The sequence below is a fragment of the Chionomys nivalis genome, chromosome 9, assembly GCF_950005125.1.
Source record: "Chionomys nivalis chromosome 9, mChiNiv1.1, whole genome shotgun sequence".
In the NCBI taxonomy this organism is placed as follows: Eukaryota; Metazoa; Chordata; class Mammalia; order Rodentia; family Cricetidae; genus Chionomys; species Chionomys nivalis.
Window position 1 is genome coordinate 52,140,485 of NC_080094.1, and position 22,242 is coordinate 52,162,726.

General features: G+C 45.1%; 1 protein-coding gene across 1 annotated transcript; it reads right to left on the minus strand.

The window, feature by feature from the left end:
- Positions 1-478: 478 nt before the first annotated feature.
- Slc28a2 (solute carrier family 28 member 2) lies at positions 479-21,895 on the minus strand. Its single transcript, XM_057781115.1, has 18 exons — positions 21,700-21,895; positions 21,049-21,145; positions 20,875-20,945; positions 15,076-15,167; positions 14,188-14,371; positions 11,286-11,427; positions 10,203-10,316; positions 9,830-9,907; positions 9,361-9,441; positions 9,094-9,174; positions 6,530-6,655; positions 6,317-6,447; positions 5,809-5,977; positions 5,443-5,640; positions 4,834-4,915; positions 3,403-3,501; positions 3,096-3,207; positions 479-800 (listed from the first exon to the last, which is right to left on the minus strand). Exons 2-18 carry the CDS (start codon positions 21,127-21,129, stop codon positions 683-685), a joined length of 1,959 nt encoding a protein of 652 aa, XP_057637098.1. The 5' UTR covers positions 21,130-21,145; positions 21,700-21,895; the 3' UTR covers positions 479-682.
- Positions 21,896-22,242: the final 347 nt, after the last annotated feature.

Genomic DNA, 22,242 nt, shown 5'->3' on the forward strand with positions numbered 1-22,242 from the left:
TTTCTGCTGCCATATGAAGATGGCAAGGAGTTTTTCAAGTTTACAAATATCTGACAACACAGAAAAGTTATCATTAAACATTTATATGTGCTTCACATAGAACTTTAGAAACCTAGCTCGGCACCTCCATCTCTGCCCAAGGTCACATCATAGACTATAGCACTTTTTTTTTTTTTTGGATTTTCGAGACAGGGTTTCTCCGTAGACTACAGCACTTTTATGAAACGCTTTTGGGTTTTGGTGTTTTTGAAACTGTCTCCTCACTCGTAACCCAGGCTGAGGCAATCCTCCTTAGCTGTGGACTTAGTTATGAGATTACATGGGTGGGCCACCATTCCAGAATTAAATCTACGTTTGATTCCCGCACTCCCCCCACCCAGGCCGAGCCAGGGATTGAACCCGGATCTTGGCTCTTACCACATTTACAATATTCCCCCCCCCCCCTTAGCTGCATTCTTACCATAATTTGTCAGGGGGGGGTTGGCTTATGAGGCGATTTCTTTCTGGTATGTGGCACTCCAGTGGAAAGGTGGGTGCTGATTTTTATACAGGGCCACAGTGAGCCCAGAACTTTGACTTTGTGGATTTTAGTGTGGGCCTTGTAGAATTCGAAGCGTAAGTATGTGTCTGTAACACAAGCCCATTCTATAAGAACTGTCATGGAAATGCCCCTCCCCCTGGCTCATACACAGACAGGGTTGCTATAGAGGTCACAGCACTTAGCGAGACTCATGGCGCTGAACTCCTTGTCTTCCCAGGGACCCGAGAAAGAAGGCGTATTGGTGCCGTTCAGCCACGTACTGAAACGATAAAGCCAGGGGGATGCGCATGCGTCAGACACAAACAAGGCAGCGCCCTCTATCAACAAGTTTTACCAAGTAGCTGAGAACAGAACTCCAAACCTGTGAGCGGGTCTGTCAGCCACAACCAGGAAATGATAGCCACTTAAATGTATTTTCCCACTCGTGCTTTAGTTAATGCTAGCGCAGAACCCTGTCAGTGTCTGCCCTGTGCCCAGCTCCCAACCTCAGTCCAGTTAGAAATAGCATTTCCAAACAGCTGAGACAGAATCAATCCCTTATCAGTGATCTAGAGTTGAATTTAATAAAAAACTGATAACCTAAGGCCACTTTCCTCTTGAGAAAGAAAAACTGCTTACATTTAATTGGTATAACTTAATTAGGCAAAGATATTTTTCTTTTAAATTTCTTTGATTTTTATTTTATTCAAATTGAAATAGAATTACATCACTTCCTCCCTTTCCTCCTCCAACCTCTCCCAGCTACACTCCCTCAAGCCACACCCATATTCTCCTCCACTCTCAAGTGAATATCCTCTTTTTCTTCAATTATTATCACTACATACATATGTACATACACATGTATAGGTATATATATATATATGTGAAATATATATGTAGTTAGCTAGTTTTTTCAAATCCTGTGTGTGGGTGTGGGTACATGCCAGGGAGCAGGTGCCTGCGGGTGTGGGTACATGCCAGGGAGCAGGCACCTGCGGGTGTGGGTATGTGCATGGGAGCAGGCACCTGCGGGTGTGGGTACATGCCAGGGAGCAGGCACCTGCGGGTGTGGGTATGTGCATGGGAGCAGGTGCCTGCAGAGGACTGAAGCATGAGACCCTTCTGGAGCTGGAGTTGCAGCTGACTGGAAACTACCCAATGTGTGTGCTGGAAATAGAACTGGGGTCCTCAGCAAGAGTAGCCCGCTAACTGCTGAACCACCTCCTCTGGCCCCAGAAACATTTCTTTCCGGTTCTAGTTGCTCATGACTCTTAGAACGTGGCTTAGAAAATCCACTGAGAACATACACGCCAGGTTAAAATCTATCCTTAATAATAGAAATTCCTCTTTAATAATACACAACACTGGCTAGTCATTTACTTTATTTCTTTTTTTTAAATTAATTTATTTATTTATTATGTATACAATATTCTGTCTGTGTGTATGCCTGAAGGCCAGAAGAGGGCGCCAGACCTCTTTACAGATGGTTCTGAGCCACCATGTGGTTGCTGGGAATTGAACTCAGGACCTTTGGAAGAGCAGGCAATGCTCTTAACCACTGAGCCATCTCTCCAGCCCCTACTTTATTTCTTGACCTGTTACGCAGCTCTCATCTGACTACCCCACAGTGATCAGATCACTCGCAGACATTGCCTCCCAAGCAGACTCCAGCTCTGGTTTCTTCCCTGAGCGCCAGACTCCAGCTGACTTGTGAGCGACTACATATGGTGATCACACAGGAACCTCCGAATGAATGTATCCAGGACTGGAGGAGGCTTGGCTTCCTAAAGTTCTCCCCACTCCCTACAGACCTCTACCAGCACACAGCTTCGGCTTTGACAATGTCAAACATTCTAATTTCTCACACCTTCCTTTCATGCACCCCAAAACTAGTTCCTTTGTCTCAATGGCAGGTCTTTTTCAAATTCTAGACTGCAGTAAATGTAGTAAATGAGATCATCTTTATACTATCTAAACCTGAGGTCATCTTGTAATTTTAAATTTGTCATCTCTTGGTCTTTCTTTTTGTTTTTTGTTTGGTTGGTTGGTTTGTTGGTTTTGGTTTTTTGAGACAGGGGTTCTCTGTATAACAACCCTGACCCTTCTGGAACTCCCTCTGTAGACCAGGGTGGCCTCAAACTCGCAGAGATTCACCTGCATCTGCCTCCCAAGTACTGGGATTAAAGGTGTGAGCCACCAAGCCTAACGGTCCATTTCTATCTGAAAAAAAACCCTTCTAGTTTTACCAAGTAGGACTATTGCAAAATCATCACCTAGAAACTATCTAATTTCAATCACAACAAATACAGTAACTTCTTAAGAGAGGAGTCACACTTCTTTCCCTTCCCCCACACACCACTGATAAACAGAACCTGTCACACACAGTAGGGCCACTACTGAAGATAATAAAAGAACACAGACGGAGGCCACACTAACTTTCATGTTCTGTCTCATATACTCCGTACAGCTTCCACGGGACTGTACTCAAGACCTCTCATCTCCCCAAATCCAGAAGTTTCCTTCACAGGAAGAGAGGAGATAGGAGGAGGGAGCAGGAGCTATGGTGTTCGCCTACCTGTGGAAAAGCTCTCTGCAGCACACATAGGTCTCGTAGGTTCTGTTGGTGAAACTTGTGCTTAGGAATGAGACACAGTCAGTTTCAGCTCCCCTGGGGACGTAGAGGATTCCTGAATGGAGGAGATAGGAATTACATGAGATTACGGAGGAGGAAGATTTGGCATAGGGCTCCCAAAGTTCCTTCTCATTTGGTTAGGATTTGGTAACACTATAACTTAGGTGTCTATGGGATGAGTGGTTGGTTAAGCGACTATTTTGAGAGACTATGTTGTGATCTCTGCCAGAGACAGCGCTTAGGCACCTACCTGCCATGCAGGCACTGATAAAGGAAACACAAGCACCCGTGAAAAGGGCTCTGACCACAATCTTGCACAAGTCACTCTTCCGCTGGGGAATCATCGATGCTGTAGGCAACAAAAGAAAGTAATTGGATGCCTTTCCCATACAGCAAGGAGGGGTAGCCCATGGGTCCCCACTCAGAAGAATGTAAGGAAAAAAACAACACATCCCATCAGATGAACAGCATCCTTGTACCAACCACCTAAGGTTGCTAAAGCTGCCGTAAGAGGTGTGTACATATTAGTTGTTTATCAACTTATACTTTTCCTGGGCCAAGGACTGTATATCTGGCCCTCACCTCAGTGGTTCTGGAATCTACGCAAGATATATCTGACTTAAGCAAGGCTCTGAGCAGTTCCGAGTGGGTGGATGCCTGGCATTTGCCAGTTGAGAGCTACACTCTTAAGTCTGGACTGGAATTAGATGGGCCATTGTGAGCCAGAGGACCAGAGAGGGCAGCATCCATCTTATCCTGGCCTCCAGAATCACAGCTAGCACAATCACAGTGGCTGAACTAACCAGTGTGGACAGGCGTTTAGAAGAAGAGGGAAGATCAACCAAAAGGGAACTGCTTCACCCAATCAGCTAGCAATGAAGTGGATTTAATAATTTTAATATTAAATTTTAATATTTATTATTTTAATAATTTTACATATTCTATTTCTTCTAAGAGTCATTTCCAACTTGTCTCTCCCAAGTGCTTGGGATTCTGATAGACGCTCCTCACCCTCCCCTCCAGGACCACACCCTGTCACAACCCAAGGTCAGCAACCTCTCCCCTCCCTATGCTCCAGGACTCTCAGCTTTTAGCCGACAATGTATAATACTCACTTGTTAAGTTTATTTAGGTATTTTTTGTCTCCTTTCATTTCTTTTTTTTATTTTTGATTCCCATACAAATATTGCTTTTGTGAAAAAATAAAACTATTGAGTAGTTTAATTTCAGAAAGTACCTTTGGCAGTTGGTAAGATAGAAATGTCGCCGGGCGGTGGTGGCGCACGCCTTTAATCCCAGCACTTGGGAGGCAGAGGCAGGTGAATCTCTGTGAGTTCGAGACCAGCCTGGTCTACAAGAGCTAGTTCCAGGACAGGCTCCAAAGTCACAGAGAAACTGTCTCGAAAAACAAACAAACAAATAAATAAATAAATAAAATAAAAAAAGATAGAAATGTCATTTCAATAACTTCTCCCTTGTAAGGAAAATAAAAATAAACCGTTTTTGTGCCTTAGCTGGAAGAATTTGGGGGGTTCAGTCTGATTGCACCAGCTCTGAGTTCCATGTGGCCTAAGAGACCGCTCGCCTTGTGTCAGCTTCTCTATTTCGCCTCGACTTTGCAGGGGGCAAAGGTTAGGATCTGTCTGGCCTACTGGGGACCTGGGAGAATTTAACAACTCACTCAGGCCTCCCAGTGTGATTCCGATGGAACTAAGATTGGCGAATCCACAGAGCGAAAATGTTGCAATAATTTCAGCTTTCACCTAGGAGGAAAAAAAAAAAACCAAGTAGAAATTCAGTCTTGCTGTGTCTCACAACCATGGTAGAAGTTTCAGGGCACACCAGCTCTTTCTTGTAGTGTTCTAAAGGACCATAAAAGATGCTCAGAAAACAACGGCCCCCGAGTTACAACAGCTGCCGTGATATGGTAATACCACAAGACTCCTTGCCCAGCACTGCTGTTATTAAACAGAGGGAGAAAATTACCCAGGGACCCAAGCAGGTGTGAAGAAGACAATTCACAACAATTTGACTGTGCACATCAAGGGACCTCGGGACGTCCAAACCTTGTGTTCCTTGTACCATCCCAGTGTAAGGACGCACCAGTCATCTTCTAGATCAAACTTGGGCCAGAATGCAGAGGAGAAATGACATAGAGGCTCAGTACTGAGACTGCTGGTCTTGGGGTTAAGCTGGGACACTGCGAAATACCCGGCACCTCCAACGTCTATGTGGAACACTGCTGGGCGTGACCCAAACCTCTCTGTGACTTCTCTGGATCATCACTTACAGAAATCCACTGTTTCTCGCCGTTGATCCACTCTTCCACCCCAGAGAGACGCTTGCTCTTGTATTGAGACAGTTGTTGATAGGCCACAAATTCATTTATGAAGAACTTGACTCCCACTATCTCAGCCACCAGTGGGCAGTCTGCCCACTCCACACCCATCATGAAAACCATGGGCCGAAGGACATAGGAACAGATGACCTGAGTGAGAGGGAAATGCCCCAGGGGAAGAAGAGCAGACAAGGGTCAGAGGCCAGGAGCCTTGCTGGGGACTTAGCCCTGCTGTCCCTACACCTTCCTCTTCAGCTCTGGCTTTCTCTTAGCTTGCGTGGGTCAGGGGGAAAAAAGGCCAACACATATAAGGCTCACCTGGAAATTGAGTCCATGTATGTCCACCATTTCCCCCAGCCAGGAAAGAGTTGCATTGATGAAGGCCAACACAGCCAAAAAGGCAATCAAGTTGGCTGCAACGTTAGCAACAAGGCCTATGGCGTCTGTGGCTCCATTGCTCGCAGCTTCCAGGATATTCCTCTCTTCCCTGTGGTTATTGGGCATAAAGTATATGCTACCTCAGCTCCTCAGAGAAGAGACGCACATGGCCTCTGAGGTGTGAGAGATGATGCAGTCCCTTAGTGATTCCAAGAGTGGAGATTACTCTGGCCTGATGCCAAGGGCATGGAGTGATTGTCTCTGGGGTTAAGGCCAGATGGGAAGGTTAAATCGAAACAACAGAGAAATGATAAGCTGATGTCAAGATAGCAAAGGGAGACACAGAATGGCATTCTTCCTTCGGGGAAACTGAAGTCTCTACCACCACGGGACCTCTCTAGGTAGCCCACCTTACCATCTCCCAAATCAGACACTTGCCCTGACTCACCCACGGGGCAGCTTCACTCCCTCCTTGCTCTTGAACTTGGACTCTTCCACTTCTGGATATACTAGTTTGGACAAGGCAAGCGCACAAGGGGCAGCCATCACTGAGGCAGAAATCAAGGAGGATGCATCAATCTGTAAGACCAGGTGGGGGATTAGCATGACCCAAGGGTTCAGCTGGGGTGCACCAGGAGTGATTAAGGGAACTGTGCCTCACCCCAAAGGATATGAAGGCTCCCAGCACGGTGCCTGCTATAGTAGCAAAGCCTCCGGTCATCACTGCATGGATTTCAGAGAGGGTCATGTCTGCAAGGTAGGGACGGATGAGCAGAGGTGCTTCCGTCTGAAACCAAAGAGAAAGAGTCACATACCAAGAGTCAGACGCCGCGTATCAAAGTGCTCATCCCAGGCATGAAGTGGACCCATCCGGTGCACACCCTTCCAGCCAGTGGACCAAAGCTGTGCCCTGAGGCTTCAGAGCGGCCCAACCAACTTCTTGCTGGCTGTGTTTTCACTGTTTCTAGAACGTGTTATAAGATACTGTAGACACCGGTATTCCTTTATTTTGTTTACCATGTCTAAATGCTTGCAGTTACTGGGTGAATTATGGCATACAGTGCAGTTACTTACCACACAGTAGATGTCTACAACGCATGCAATAAATGAACTGAAAATAACTTACCTAAGCAATGCCTTATGAAATAATAATATCAGGCCCCAAGAAAGCTCATCCTGAGAAACTGAGTTCCATATCTAGAATCGACATGATTGCCACAAGTTGTCCTCTGACCTTTGCATGAGTTCCATGGAACATGAATGCTTACACACACACACACACACACACACACACACACACACACACACATCATTAAATAAATATAATACATTTTTAAATGTCTGTGAAATTTCTATTAGTTAGGAAGATTCAACTAGGAAATCACCTAGCCTCAATGTAGGATGTCATTTATCCTTTAATGAGTGACGGCCAAAGGACCTAGTCACTAAGACCATTAATGTAAAGCTGATTGTAAATAGTTAGAGCAAAAATTGAAGGCTATGATAGAAGAATCAGAAGTCCTCTGAAAACGTATCAAAAGCAGATAATCAGACTAAGGGTTTGGAGGAAAAAGACCTCAATGTTAGCTTCTTGCCCATTTGAACAACAATTGTCCTTAATGTTGATTTGGTCAGCAGCGGGTATTTTAGCCCTGTAATGGCTAATACTGGTTATCAACAATTGATAGACTCTTCCAGGCTCTTCCAGGCTCTTCTAGGAATGCCTTGGGGATTACCTTGATTGGGTCATTCTGTGAGAAACTGTTTTAATGGGGCTAACCGACGTGGGAAGACCCACTCTAACAGTGGGTAGTACCATTCCCTAGGCTTCTGGATGGCATGAACAAGAAGGCTAGTTGAGCACAAACATCAGCCTCTGCTTCCTAACTGGATGCAACGTAATCAGCTGCCTCGAGTTCCGCTCACCAAGATCTTCCCAACAAAATCTGTCCTCTCAAACCGTCAGGCAGAAATAAGTCATTTCTCTCAGTATGCTGAGTTTTTTTTTTTTCAGGATATTTTATCACAGTAATAGAGAAGGACACCTATTCCACACAAACACCACTTTTATTTCATGTTGTGGGATATTTGTACATTGTGTGAAGATGTATTTGCTGAGATTCATTTGATAAAGAGCTGAACAGTCAATAGCTAGGCAGGAGGTATAAGGCGGAACTTTCAGGCAGAGAGAGAGAGGAAGAAGGAAAAATATAGGTGCGAGAGAGACACGAGGAGACACAGAAGAAGCAGGCTGTGTGGTACATGACAAAACATATATTAATAAAAATGGGTTAATTTAAGTGATAAGAGCCCGGCGGTTTGGTGCACACCTTTAATCCCAGCACTCTAGTAACATGTAAGCAGGTGAGTTCAAGGCCACCCTAATCTACAAGAGCTAGTCCCAGGACAGCTAAGGCTGTTACTTGGAGAAACCCTATCTAAAAAAACAAAAATAAACAAGCAAACAAAACAAAACAAACAAAAAAGAGCTAGTTAAAAACAAGCCTAAGCTAAGGCTATGCTTTCATAATTAATAATAAGTCTCTGTGTTGTTATTAGGGGCTGATAGTGCAGAGAAAGACTTATTAAAATTCCACACGGATGGATGCACTAAGAAAGTCCTGTGGAAAAGAGCCCTATCAGTCCTGATCAAGACAATCCATTGCCTCCTCAGAGACCTCTGAAAACAGCGACCACAGGGAGTTACACCAAGAAACCAGAAAGCAGCTCAAACATCCTTCTTTGCTCCCGAAGTCCCAGGATAAGTTATGGATGAAGATTTTCACTTATATTCCTGTGTAAGAAGCTGGATCGGTGACTCAGCACCTTCTAGAGAGTGTGTTCAGACTGTGTATTAGGCATCAGGGCTGAAAGTACTGAACTAAGTTCTCCTTGACCCTCTGAGGTTTCTTCCATAAGGGACCAAATGCTTCACAATCCTTATTTCTTGGACTTAGCGTGTCTTTCAAGCTGTGTGGTGAGACATGCTTATACTCCCAGCACCTGGGAGGTGGAGGTGGCGGGGGGATCAGGAATTCAAGGCCATCCTCAACTATGCAGTGACTATGAGGTCAGCCTGGGCTACATTGAGATTCTATTTCAGAAAAAAAGAAAGGAAGGAGGTGGGGAGTGAAGAAGGGAAAAGCCTCTTTTTTCTGAATTTGTTTTCTGCCAAGTTCTCAGTTCTCAACAGGAAAGAAAAACAGAAGGCCCCAAGGTACTCACCATTCCCACAAAGATGTTTCCTGCCACAGCCAGGGTCTCGGCAGCAGTGGTGCCCATGGTGACTTGCAGAAACCAGGCAATCTAGAAGAATCCAGACTCCTAAATCATCCATCTACAGTAGGAGGAATCTTGGCTAATGTCCAGCAAAGCCCTTTCCCCTACTCCATTCCCTCATAAGGAACCCGGGAGCTAGGGAAATAGTGTGGCGGAATGACAGAACAAGTTACAAACATATTAACCAGAACTTAGATCCTTTCATGGACTTACCTTCTGAACCACCCATTGCACGAGGCCCAGGTAGTAAAGAATAGACATCACGCATCCAAAGAAAATAATGATTGGCAAAGACTGGAAAGAGAATGGTGGTAGCTGATGAGAGATTATACTACATGTGCTATGGTGTCACAAGCAAGCTCTTCTATGCCTCTACATTAAGCTCTGGGCATTCCCAGGGCATCTAATACAAGGTGGCTTAGAAATAAACTCAGACTGTACTGCAAACCTGTAAGCCTATCTATCAGTACGAAACCATAGGATATTCCATTTCCTGAACTTCTCCCTAACCTGCCTTTCAATCAACATGATCCCTGGTAAGGCTCATGGGAAAAGAGTGGACTCCCTTCTAGGGTCAAATTGGGAAAGAGACTATCTGATCTCCTGGACACACGTCTCAGCCTCTGCTTTACCCCCCTCCTTTAACTGGCATTTGCATTCCTGCACACAAAATAGGTATTACCTGAAAAGCAAAAACATTTTGGACCAGGGCATCACCGAAAACAAAACTGGATCCTTCCACAGTATAAGCCAGGAAAATCTGAAGTGGGAGGAAGGAGGGATGAGAGTTAGGACAGGCAGGATGCAGAGAATGCTGTGATCTGCCTCAGGTGTGACCCCCCGTGGGCAGGCCATGTCCTAAGAGTTGGTCATGAAATGACAGACTCAACAAGTCTTCACTTGCATTCTCACTTGGACCCCATCACGCTCTCTCTTTACTCAACCAGATTCCCCAACACCGCCATGAAGACAGAGCCCGACAGCCTCATGCTCCCCTCAAATCTACATTCTCTGGGTTCCAAAGGCATCAAACTTTGACATTCAATTCCCTCTACCTGGATCTGATCTCCCAGCCACTGAAATGCATTAAATCCGGGTTCAGTTCTGATGACCAAAATTCCAAAGATGAACTGAAGGCCCAGGCCCCAAAACACCGTCCTCCAGCATACCTGGGATGAGGAAGAAAATAGCCCAGCATGAGTTCCAAACCTTTACTTGTCCATTGCCTGGTTCAACTGTGTCCTGTGAGTGGAGCTAGGTGAGGGTGCTAACAGTCAGTCTGGGGTAACACGGCTGTGCTGGCTAGCTTTATGTCAACCTGGTACAAACTAATGTCATCTAAGGGGAAGGAACCTCAACTGTGAAATTGCCTCCACAAGACTGGGCTGTAGAAAGTCTGTAGGGCATTTTCTTAAGCAACAATTGATGTGGAAGAGCACAGCCCATTGTGGGTAGTGCCATTCCTGGGCAGGTGGTTCTAGGTTCTGTAAGAAAGCAAACTGAACAAGGCATGAGGAGCAAGCCAGTAAGCAACACCCCTCCATGGCCTCTGCATCAGCTCCTGCTTCCAGGTTCCTGCCTTGTTTGAACTCCTGTCCTGACTTCCTTCAACAATGAACTGTGATGTGGAAGAGTAAGCCAATTAACCCTTTATTTCCCAAGCTGCTTTTGGTCATGGTGTTTCATCACAGAAATAGTACCCCAAAACAATGGCATAGGGAACAGGGAGACTGGTAGGAAAAAATGGGGTGACAATTGTGCAAAGAGACAGTATGCCCATACAGGTTTTTAAAATAAATTATGATATTTATGAAACACGTATCTAATAACTTCCACAAATGTCATTATTGCACAGTACCACCTGATTCCCTGTCATATTTTCTTTTCTTTATTTCCTTCTTTATATTTTCTTTTATTTTCCTCTAGTGCTGGCTAGATCCATATATACCACAATAACAATCGACAGGCCTAGAGACTCTAAAAGTATCCCAACTTCTCTTAGGAATAAGACTGTCAGAGGAAAATTCCAGGAGCTCTTACTTGGTTCTATGTCTTTGTCATGACTACCTGACAGAAACCTTTTGTCATTTCTACCAGCCCTTGTTGTTGCTATGCCCACCCAAGGACCCCCAACTCACCGCGCTGTGGTGTTTGGAGCAGAAAAAGAGGATGAGGATGAACATACAGATTCCTGCAAAGGAGATCAGCTGCTCGGGCCTTTGAGCCGTGTCGAGAGCCAGCCACAGGATAAGGCCAACCACAGAGGCGCCTATGAACACCCTGAAGGTGGAATACCAGAGCTATGTCACCAACTCAGTGAACGAGCAAACAAGAACGCTCTGACAGACAGGAAGCTTGTCTGAGGGTCAGTGAGATAACTCAACAGCTTACTCTTGATCTTGAGTAGACAGAGACAGATCTTGAGAATCATCTGGTAGTTCCCTAGCTTCTACTCGCTCCTAATTTATGGAAGTAAGTGTCTAATCTAATTAGACAGATCACATGACTTCTCTTTTCTCTTATAGCCATATCAATAAAATTCAATATAAAAGCTCATCCCTGAAGATGCTTCCAATGATTAAATCAAAACACTGAAAACAGAAAAAGAGAATGCACTGGTCCCATATGATGGCTACTCAATTTCTAACTACTCCGAGGGTGAGAATTAAATAAGCCATGTATGAATGTATGAGCTTTACATGCACTAAACATATTTCAGTACACAGACTGAAGGCTTGGGATGTAGCTTAGCAGAATACTTGCCTAGAATATGCAAGACTCTGGATCCGATCCCCAGCCAACCACAATAAATAAGGATCCAGTCATGGTAGTGCAAGCCTTAGGGAGTAGAGGCAGGAGGATTAAGGTTTTAAGATTGGGATTGGAGAATTGGCTCAGCAGCCAAGAATAATTGCTCTTGCAGAGGACTCAGGTTCGATTCCCACACCCACATTGTGGCTCACCAACTATTTGTAACCCCAGTCCCAAGGGATCTGAACACGGTGGTCACCAGGCACACACGTGGTGCATATGTATGCATTCAGGCAAAACACTCATACACATAAAGTAAAACTGAAAGAGATTAAAGTCCTCCTCAGCCTCACGGTTAGTGTGGAGCCAACCTGGCTTACATTACATCTCCTTTCTCAAAGACAAACAAACACAGAAACAAACAAAGTAACAGACAAATTTCCCCAAACCTAAGGGAAGAGAATTAGAAAGGAGATCACAGATGAAAAGAAACAAAAAGAAGCACATGACCCACTGAGACACCTCCAGCACAGTGCAGCAAAGAAGTTTAGAACCGGACAGAAATCTATGGCTCTTTTCTACACACCTCCCTCAAAGTAAATAAAGTTGGCTTCCAAAAGCTTATTTAATGAATAAACCCATGTTGGCTTCTCCTCCCACACGCTGTCAAATAAATCAGTGATACAAAACTTCAATGGTTATCTGTTCTTTCTCCAAATTATCACCGTTGAACACCATTTTCTGTGCATTCGTTGGAGAGAGGGAAAAGAGAAACTTTCTGGACAGTCTGGCCAACGGTTAACACACATGGACATGGCATAGACAGATTGGCTATAGCTACTTCAGAACCCAGGTCAGTTATGCTGATGATCAAGTTTGTGCCTAGATGCTAAGACAATGGTTCTCAACCTGGGGGTCACGACCCCTTTGGGGTCATATATTAGATATTTACATTGCGACTCTTAACAGTAGCAAGATTACAGTTACAAAGTAGCAAGGAAAATAATTTCACAGTTGGGAGTCACCACAGCACAAGGAGCACAAGGTCACAGTGTTAGCAAGGTTGAGAACCACTGAGCAAAGAGGTTGCAAACTACAAAAGCAGGTAGCGGGGGCTGGAGAGATGGCTCAGTGGCTAAGAGCATTGCCTGTTCTTCCAAAGGTTCTGAGTTTAATTCCCAGCAACCACATGGTGGCTCACAACCATCTGTAATGAGGTCTGGTGCCCTCTTCTGGCCTGCAGACATACATACAGACAGAATATTGTATACATAATAAATAAATAAATAAATAAATAAATAAATAAATATTTTTTTTTTTAAAAAAAAAGCAGGTAGGGGGCTCTGGAGGATTAGAAGGGAGGAGGATGGAGCATAGGCGCATAGGCAAGAGAGAAGCAACTTGTCTGGTAGCTTAGCGCACTTGCAAACGTCCGCTCTGACCCCTCCATTAAAGACAAGTGCAGGCTTTCTCCCTTTGTCACAGGCCCCTGGGATTCCAGACTGAAACTCCTCCCTGATCTGGATGGAGTCCCATCTGCACCAGCAATACTGACCCAAGGCTGTAAGAAACTGGGCTTTGCGGCTCTAAGGCCCGTGGCTCTGTGGTCTCTATGTTTTGTCTTTGTGTAGGTGAGAGCCTGGAGTCCTCTCAAGGAACTGTCAAAATGTTAAAATGTTCAATGAGCTGGCAATGATGCTCAGTTGGTAGAAGGCTTGCCTAGGATGCACAAGGCCCTGGGTTCAATCCCCAGCCCTCCATAAACTGAGTGTGTTAGTGCATGCCTGTAATCCTAGCGTTCAAGAGGTAGAGGCAGGAGGATTGGAGGTTCAAAGTCAAAGAGTTCTGAGACCAGCTTGGACTAGAGACTTTGTCCCACAAAAAGAAAAAAAAGAGAAAGAAAGGAAGAGAGGGGAAAGGAGGCAACGAGAGGACTCCCATCTCATCAGGGAGTTCATTAATTGATACATTCACAATTAAAAGGACTACTCGAAGCAGGAGGTGGGGCCCAATTGAAGGAAATTGGTCATTGGGGACATGTCCTCATAGGTTACACCTTGTCCCAGGTCCCTTGCCTTCCCGATCTCTTGCTTCCTGGCCTCCACGGTGTGAGCAGCTTTGGCTTCACCGGTTCACTTCCCACCATGACATTCTGTCCATCACCAGCCAACATGGATGGGGCTAGGAGAGTATAGGCTAAGCCTCTGAAACTGGGAGTCAGAAGCATCTCTCCTGCACATTGTTCCGAAATGTCCGTGAACAGCAAAGAAAGGTGATTGACACACTTACCACTTCACCCAAAGCCTCAGGCTGCTGTTTTTCAAGGGCTTCAGACAGCTCATTAATTTTTTACCGAAGCTTTTCTTCAGAAAGTGGCAAGCCAGGATGAAGATGACAAGACAGGTGAGGACGAATAAAGCCAGTGCCCTCTGGAAGTTCAGGATGCAAGCCGCCAGGAAGTAGGCGGCATACGCTACAGAGAGAAAGTGGAGAGTGAGAGGCGGCAAGGCTGAGCTTCCACGGAGCCACAACACCGAGCCTCTCTGCTCCCGGCGAAGACTCTCTGCCTTCTATTGTAGCTGCTGTCCTCACTCTCTCCCTTAGATTTGGCCAACAGCCACTGTTAGACTCTTTGGAAACCAGACATCTCTTGGGTTTTTATCCCCCAGCTATGTTGAAATGTCAAATGATGAACCTTTGCTCTTGAGCAAAGCCATGTAAAGGAGGCTGCCTCTAGGAGGAAGAGCTACATGGTGCTTTTCTAGGTGCTCCCAGATTCACCCCCAAGGATAATTTTTGATCTCATTGTCCCAGCTGCTTCTAATCAAAGCCCCACATGTCACTGACAACATACCATAAACAAGGTTTTCTGACTTTCAAAAATAATGTATAGCGCTAATTTTAATTATAAACCAGTAAATAAGTTATGTATAACGGGCATCTTTCATAAAGATTACAGACTTGTACCCTGATTCAAACCTAAGTGCTAAAAAAGAGAATATCTATCTATCTATCTATCTATCTATCTATCTATCTATCTATCTATCTATATTCATATATCTGTGTGTATATATATATGAATATATATACATATATATATCATATGTAATCTTGACACAAGTTAACGGTTCTAGAAATGTTTGTGGTTCTCCCTTCCATGAATTCTCATGATCTCACCTAAACACAAGAGACCGAGCAGGATCTTCTTGAATAGCGCAGCATGTCTTTTAAAGAAATGTCTCGCCTTGGTGAAAGGCTGCAGCTTCCTCCTGATGAGAAACCAAGTTAAAACTTGAGAATTACTTCCTCCTGTTTGTGAGGTTCTCAGACCTCAGATAACCCAAGGCAGAGTTAAGAGCTCAGCTGGTGTGTGTTCAATAGTGTTCCAACCAGGCCCCAAAGGCCACCTCAGAACTTGTGTCTGTACATAGGTCAGAATGGCACTGCTCAACCTAGAGTAGCTACTACATCTTCGGTAATTTTCTACCACAGAAGTGGACACTAATCATGTGTTTTTCCTAGGGACAGGTGTTGCTCAGCTTTCATATTCAGCCTGTCCTTCTTAGAAGTCATTCTACCATAGCATCCCAAAACCACACAAAGCCTTTGTGGTTGTGTGTACATTGGCAGATAGGAGAGAAAACAAACCAGCTTCAAGAGTCTCTGCATCAGCAGGTCTGAGAGAAGATGCCCAGCAAGAACTATTCAAAATTTCTTTGTGTCGTGTTTTCCATGTGTATGGGCTCAAAGAACTCTGCAAATCCTAACAGGGTTTCTCTAAGACCCCTGAGGTTATTCTTGCAATCTGAAAGCCGGGGAAGCTGAGTAAATTTCCCAAGGTCACAGAGGTCGTAAGGAGTAGCTCTCGAATCTCAGTAGCCTGGTTTCCGAATCTAAAGACTGCACCTTCCCTGACCCCAGGGTCATCTCCCTTTGCCATTCCTAAGGGTCCTTAGAATGTTGAAGCCATGTGAGCAAAAAAAATTCCACTTTCAACAAAGAAATCGAGCCCAGCCCAAAGTGTCCAGTGCGTCTGTGGTGTTAAGGTGTGGTGCTCAGCCAGGGATGGAACCAGCCACTACCTAAAAGGTCTGGGGTCTTGGTGCACACAATTCTGGGTTCCTTTGTTATTGTTGCCTCTCCCATCTAACTTGAGATTGAAACTATCATGCTCATTGCCCCTATATCCTTCCTTCTTCGTTTCTGCCTCTATCCCCTTACCTTCTGCAGGGAGTCCAACCCTGGCTTAACTGATCAGGGTGTACATTCTCAGATACATCTCAGGTACCGGGAAGTCAAAGAGGGAGGCAAACTATCCTCATCAACCCTGACTTGTCTAAGCCTACTTCCTTGGGAGGATGCTGGGGTCTCAAGACCTCTGCCACTGTCCGTTAGTGGAGAAAGCGGTGGGCAGGAAGTTTGTTTACGATGTCAGTACCTGAATGCGCTGTTACCTTAGGAACATCATTCGCAAGGCACATCAAGCAATGCCCTTAATTTTAACCCTAGACTTCCCCGAGCGCCCGGTCTTTGGTTTGCTCCTCCAGGTCCTCACACCCTGCTAGGGGCCTGGAAGTTCAGTCTGTGAGGACTATATCACTGGACAACAAACTCTTTGGCTTATCTAGTGGGGTTCTGCCCATGGGACCTCATAGATTATCTAGGTACAGAATGGCTGAGGTCCACACATAAGCAGGGAGGGATTTTGATCTGACTGTCCTACCAGGTTCTCGCACCGTATCCCTCTGGTCTAGGAACAGACTGTGCTCACTGTTTCAAGCCTCAGGTCTCGTACTCTCCTTCCCCATGGTTCTGCTCCACTTCATACCATTTTCAAAAGTCCATGTTCTTTTTGTTTATTTGCTCTTATGTGTATATTTGTGGAGGTGGGGGTTGTGCACACAGAGGCCAGAAGAGCTGGTGTCATAGAGAGTCGTGAGCCATCGGGTGTGGGTGCTAGGAACTGAGCTTGGGTTCTCCGAAAGAGCAGCGCACACTCTTACCCTCGGCGTCACCTCTCCAGCCACTCTTTTGGTTTTGTTTTCCTTAATTTTCTCCTATCAGGATTGGGTTTCATTATGGTATTTTCAGACATATGTGTCATTATGCTTTATTTGCATATAACAGCCTCTTGATGAGTAACTCTCTGTGGTTATTCTAGTTTAAATATGCCACCTGGTTTCCTAGTACACAAGGTGAAGATGGCTCAAGACCATGCCCAATTAAATAGCAGTTGAACAAAGGCACTGTGAAATAGGATGGTCCATGTACTGGTCTAAGAGCAAACAGAAATCACAGGCTTAGGGCTTCTGCCCTCAGCTCTTCACCATTTCTTGGGGACCATTTCAGTGCCTGCTCCAGAAATTGCTTAAAACCCCCTGCGGAGCCCATGAACAATGGAATACTAGAACACCAGGTTAGAACTGAGCCTCTGGTACTAAAAAGAAAACAAAGGAGCTGGTAGGTGGTAGCGTACGCCTTTAATCCCAGTACTCAGCAAGCAGAGGCAGCAATCTCTGTGAGTTTGAACCTGGACTGGTCTACAGAGTGAGTTCCAGGACAGCCAGGGCAACAGGGACAAACCCTGCCTCGGAAAAGAAACAAATAGATGAACAAACCAAACAGTGAGGATTGACTATGAATGAGAAATGCTCCAAAGCAAACAAGAAAAGGGTTTTTTTTTCAACCTTTTAAATTCATCAAGCAGTTCACAGAAGCACGGGGCAAGTGTCTGTGCACTCTGAATCTTGCCTGGCCCAGCATCTCGGTAACATCACCAAGCTCTTCACACTACACAATGGTCCAGTTTGAGTCTTAATATCTGTGCTATGACTAGAAATTGAACTGAGATGTTTAACCACGGGTGAGTGAACATGGATGCTCTGCCTCTGCCTCCAAGTGTCTGTTACGGGAGACTTTCTGGGCATTGACTAAAGACAACCTCCTCACATACTTACTGCCTGCATCCCCGAGTGATACGTGGAAAAGAAACAGGTGAGCATGGTCAGAAACACTAGCTAAACATGGCTTTAGTGATCACCAGATCCAGCGGCAAAGACACTCATGAATTTTCTTAGTTACCTACTTGCAAGATGTAGAAACTCTCCCAGCTGAGAGAGACGGAGCCTCGGTAACTGCTAGAACCTGGAACTCTTCGTTTAGCCATTAGTGTGGGAAGCTTGAGGGAGCCTTCAGAGAATCCAGCTCCAGTGACAGAAGACAGTGTGGCCCTGCCTGAGTCTTTGCTAGTCCGGCGTGAAGGAGGAAAGACGAGAAGGAAATGGAGGAGTCAACTCAACATCAGCTGATGGTGTGAACGAAGCGTGAGGCTCGCCTAGCACAGGGGACCAGAGTCTTTCAAAGGTCAAAGTCTTATTTTACACCCAATTAAATATCAGTTGGACAAAGCTACTACAAAACAAGAGGAGATGTACTCTAAGAAATCAGTCCCAGGCAGAAGACTTTGTCCCTGTCTTCCTAACCACAAAGCCATCATGGAAAGAACCACTTTCCCACTTTTCCACAGTCCAAGTTCTACACACAACTGGTTCTGAGCTCAAGAGCTGGATGATGTAGCCACACAGGAAACTGAGTCTCCAAAACAAACAGACCTTAATTAGCAACGTGGAAAGCCAAGTAGGGACTGGAAAGTCTGGGGAAAACCTGTCAGGAAAAGGCAGCATGAGGCCAGCCTGAGCGACAGAATAAGAATGTCCTCATACAGACAGACAGACTGACTGACTGGTAAGAAGAATGTATATCGTGGGTTTTCCAACCTACCCTCTTCCTCCCAGAACTCTCCTCTGTCCAAGTTGGAGGTAGCATTTGTTCTGATAGGCAGTGGAGTCTTCCCAGGGAAACTATTCTAACTCATGACTATGCCCCATGTCAACTTCAGGCGGGGCCCTTGAGTATATTTCTTTTGCAAGCAAGATTATAGGTGCTATGTGAATAATTAAGGAACAAGAGGATGAGTTGGATTTACAACTGCTCTCTTCCCTCAGCCTCCTGTGGGCTGGGATTCTATGCAGGCATAAGAGTGGAATCTCTTGCTGGTACAATGGTGCATGTCTGTCAACCCATTCATCGGAGGCTAAGGCAGGAGGGTGAGTTCTGGTCTTACTGAGTGTGAGAATTGTCTAGACAATATAGTAAAATCCTCTTTCTGAAAATAATTATTTTTTTCTCTTTGAGCACAGTTTAGACATGGATGTTATAAATATATTTTCTTACCTACCAAGTGAGATGGGCAGTTGGAGTACTTTTTGGTGAAGGACAAAGCAGTAAACATTTTAGTTTGTAGACTTTATATTTTATTTATGTTTTAATAAGGTGTGACTGTAGACTGAGACCCCGAGCTCCTGTCTCCTTCCGCCTTATATTCCTCTCTAGTGCTGGGATTAAAGGTGTGCATCACCACTGCTTGGCCTCTGTGGCTAACTAGTGTGGCTGTTGGAATTAAAGGTGTGTGTTACCACTGCCTGGCCTGTATGGCTGACTAGTGTGGCTAACTTCGCGCTCTGGTCTTCAGGCAAGCTTTATTTATTAAAACATATATAAAATATCACTCTAGTTTTCTTAGAACATGTCCATGCCCATTTGTTTATTGTTACCTGTGGCTTCTTTCTCACTAAAGTGGTAGAGTTGAGTAAATACAACAGAGACTATAAAGTCTACAAACTAAAGTGGATCTTACCATATTGCCCAGACTATTCTCACACTCAGGAGGTTGAGGGAAGAGAGCACTAGCTGCTCTTCCAGAGGACACAGATTTGGATCCTAAATCCACAGGTGCGGGGAATTTAGTGCCCTCCTCTGGCTGCCTTGGGCATTGCACACATGTGATGGGCATACATACTGGCAGACAAAACACTTATAAACGTAAAATAAAAGCGAATTTTTTATATGTAGAAAAGCAGCTGGGTGTGGGGGCATACACCTTTAAGTCCAGTACTCTGAGGGTAGAGGCAGGAGGATCTCTGAGTTTGAGGTCTACATAGTGAGTTCCAGGTCAGCCAACAGAAAACCCTATCTCAAAATATCAAAAAAGTAGAAAAACAGAACACACTGAAATATAAAATATGTGTAAATTGATATAGATATTTTATATAAAAATTTGTAGAACATAGCTGCCATTTGAGCAATTTTACCCAAACTTTGACTTTAGCTCTGACAGCAGGTCCATGTTCAGAGTCAAACATCCTTGGCCACCCTTCCCTTCTCAGCGCCCGAGCGCACAGCACCGCGAACTGTGGCTTCACACATTGGGCTTTTCCCTTACCACCCACATCTCCATCTTCCTTCAGCCTCCATAGAAATGGCCTTTTGTCTCTGCTTCTGTAACTTTCTTTCTCCTCCCCTAAATCTGAGCATTCCAGAAAAGTTTTTTGGTCACATAGAGATGGGCTTTTTGTTTTGTTTTGGACAGGGTCCCACTATGCAGCCTTAGCAGGTCTAGAACTTTGGCCACAAACTCAGAGAAATCAGTCTACCTCTACCTCCCAAGTACTGGGATTAAAAGCATGCACCACAAGTCCTGGCCTCAGAGAGATTTATTTTGCTTTGTTTTATTTTAATTGATATGAGTAGGCTTGTTCCTAAGTCTCAATGCTCTAATTTAGACAAAAGGATTAAAATTAGTACTTTCCTGTTATGAAAATTAAACTAATTACACAAAATTACACCTAATAATACTCAACAAATGTTAGCCAGTGTTACTGTTACCATTGCTGTTGTCGCTAGTTTTTTTTTAAGTCACCTAGGCTGACACTGATGGGCTTGTCATTGTCGTGAACTGATGCTTCAGTTAGTTCTTCACAATACAAACACATTCATGTGGGACCGTGCAGTGGTCCTGGTCTTGTCTGTGAGTTAGGCAGTCTGAGAATGAATAGCTCTCATCTGTTTTGCTCATTTCTCCTCCCCATCCCCCAGGTCCTTGGTGGCTAACTACACTGGACTCTGGAACATCCTTACCCCGGGCCATCCTTCCGGCTGTGTTCCTCTGTCACTTGGGTCTTTCTGCTTTGCTCAGAATTCCCTCTTTCCTGTAAACACAGGTAAAGGTGAGGTGAGCCGTGCAGCCCTGTCAGAGAGGCAACAGACCAAGAAAGGCGCTAAAGCCACACCGCAGCCCACAATGTGAATTACCATGAGTTCCAGCCCTGGGTTCTCGATGCCGTTCTCCACGGTGGCCTGGGAAACAGATCCTCGTCCCCCTGCTTTCTCCATCTCCTGCTAGCCTCAGCTGGAAAACAAACTCAGGGCTAATTTCTGGCAGATGATTTTTTTTTGTTCTGTCTAGATGGGGCGAGGGAGAATTTTTAAGGCCAGATCCTCTCAGAAAACACAAGACTAAAATTCTTTTAAAAAGTCAGCTGCTTCCATTAAGAATAAGGACTGGAAAGATTGGGAGCAGACTAATATAATAAATAATGAAAGGTAGAATTTGATTTCTTGTTATAAATGGTTATGGAAGAAGGGGCAAGAAGACAGAAGAGCAATTAAGGACAGGAAGAACTGGAAGGGATTGGTGAGCCTCCCGGGGTCCCAGGACCTGGGTTGAAATATAACCCATTTAGTTACTCAATTCAAGATCCATTTGGTAATGTTCTTTATCTTTTCCCTGGAGCAGGCCCCACTGAGCTAGGAAAGAGAAGGAAAATGACAACTGAAGAAGCCCCACGGGCCAAGGATTTCTGGGAAAAGAAGAGATAAGCAGACTGCATGCAGTAGGGTTCTCTAAGGAACAGAACGGATAGAATGTATATATAAAAGAGAAGGTTTTCTAGAGTAACTTACAATGTGCTGAGTGGGTCTGCACAGTCCAGTCCAGTGTGACAATGGCTAGAACCTGGGAGCTGCTCAAGCCAGGTAATTCGGCAGTTCCAAATCTGGTGCCTGGAGCGTCCTGCAGAGCTACTGGTCTCCAGTCCACATGGGATGCTGGAGAAACTGGACCCTGGTGTCAGTGGAGAAGGACGACAGTCATAGAGACCAGGGCTCTCTCCCGCAGGAAGTGAAGAAAGGCAGGCAAGCAAACAGCTCCCCTCAGACTTCCTTCTCTTTAGGCGATTACCATCCGCAAGTGCCGCCCACTAGGGGAGGGGCTTTTTGGAAGTGTGCTTCTCAGTTGGGTGTAGCCCAAATTCTAATTGGTCTTAATAAATAACACCTAAAGTCCAATAGTGGCAGGTGAAGGCTGGAGGATCAGAGAAGCCGTGTAGCCAGTCACTAGAGAGACATTTTGACCCTACCAATGTTCAGACGACATCCTGGGACTGCTCTGAGCTCCTGTCTCCTCCCACCTTATACTCCTCTATTCACCCAGACTTATCACTGCTG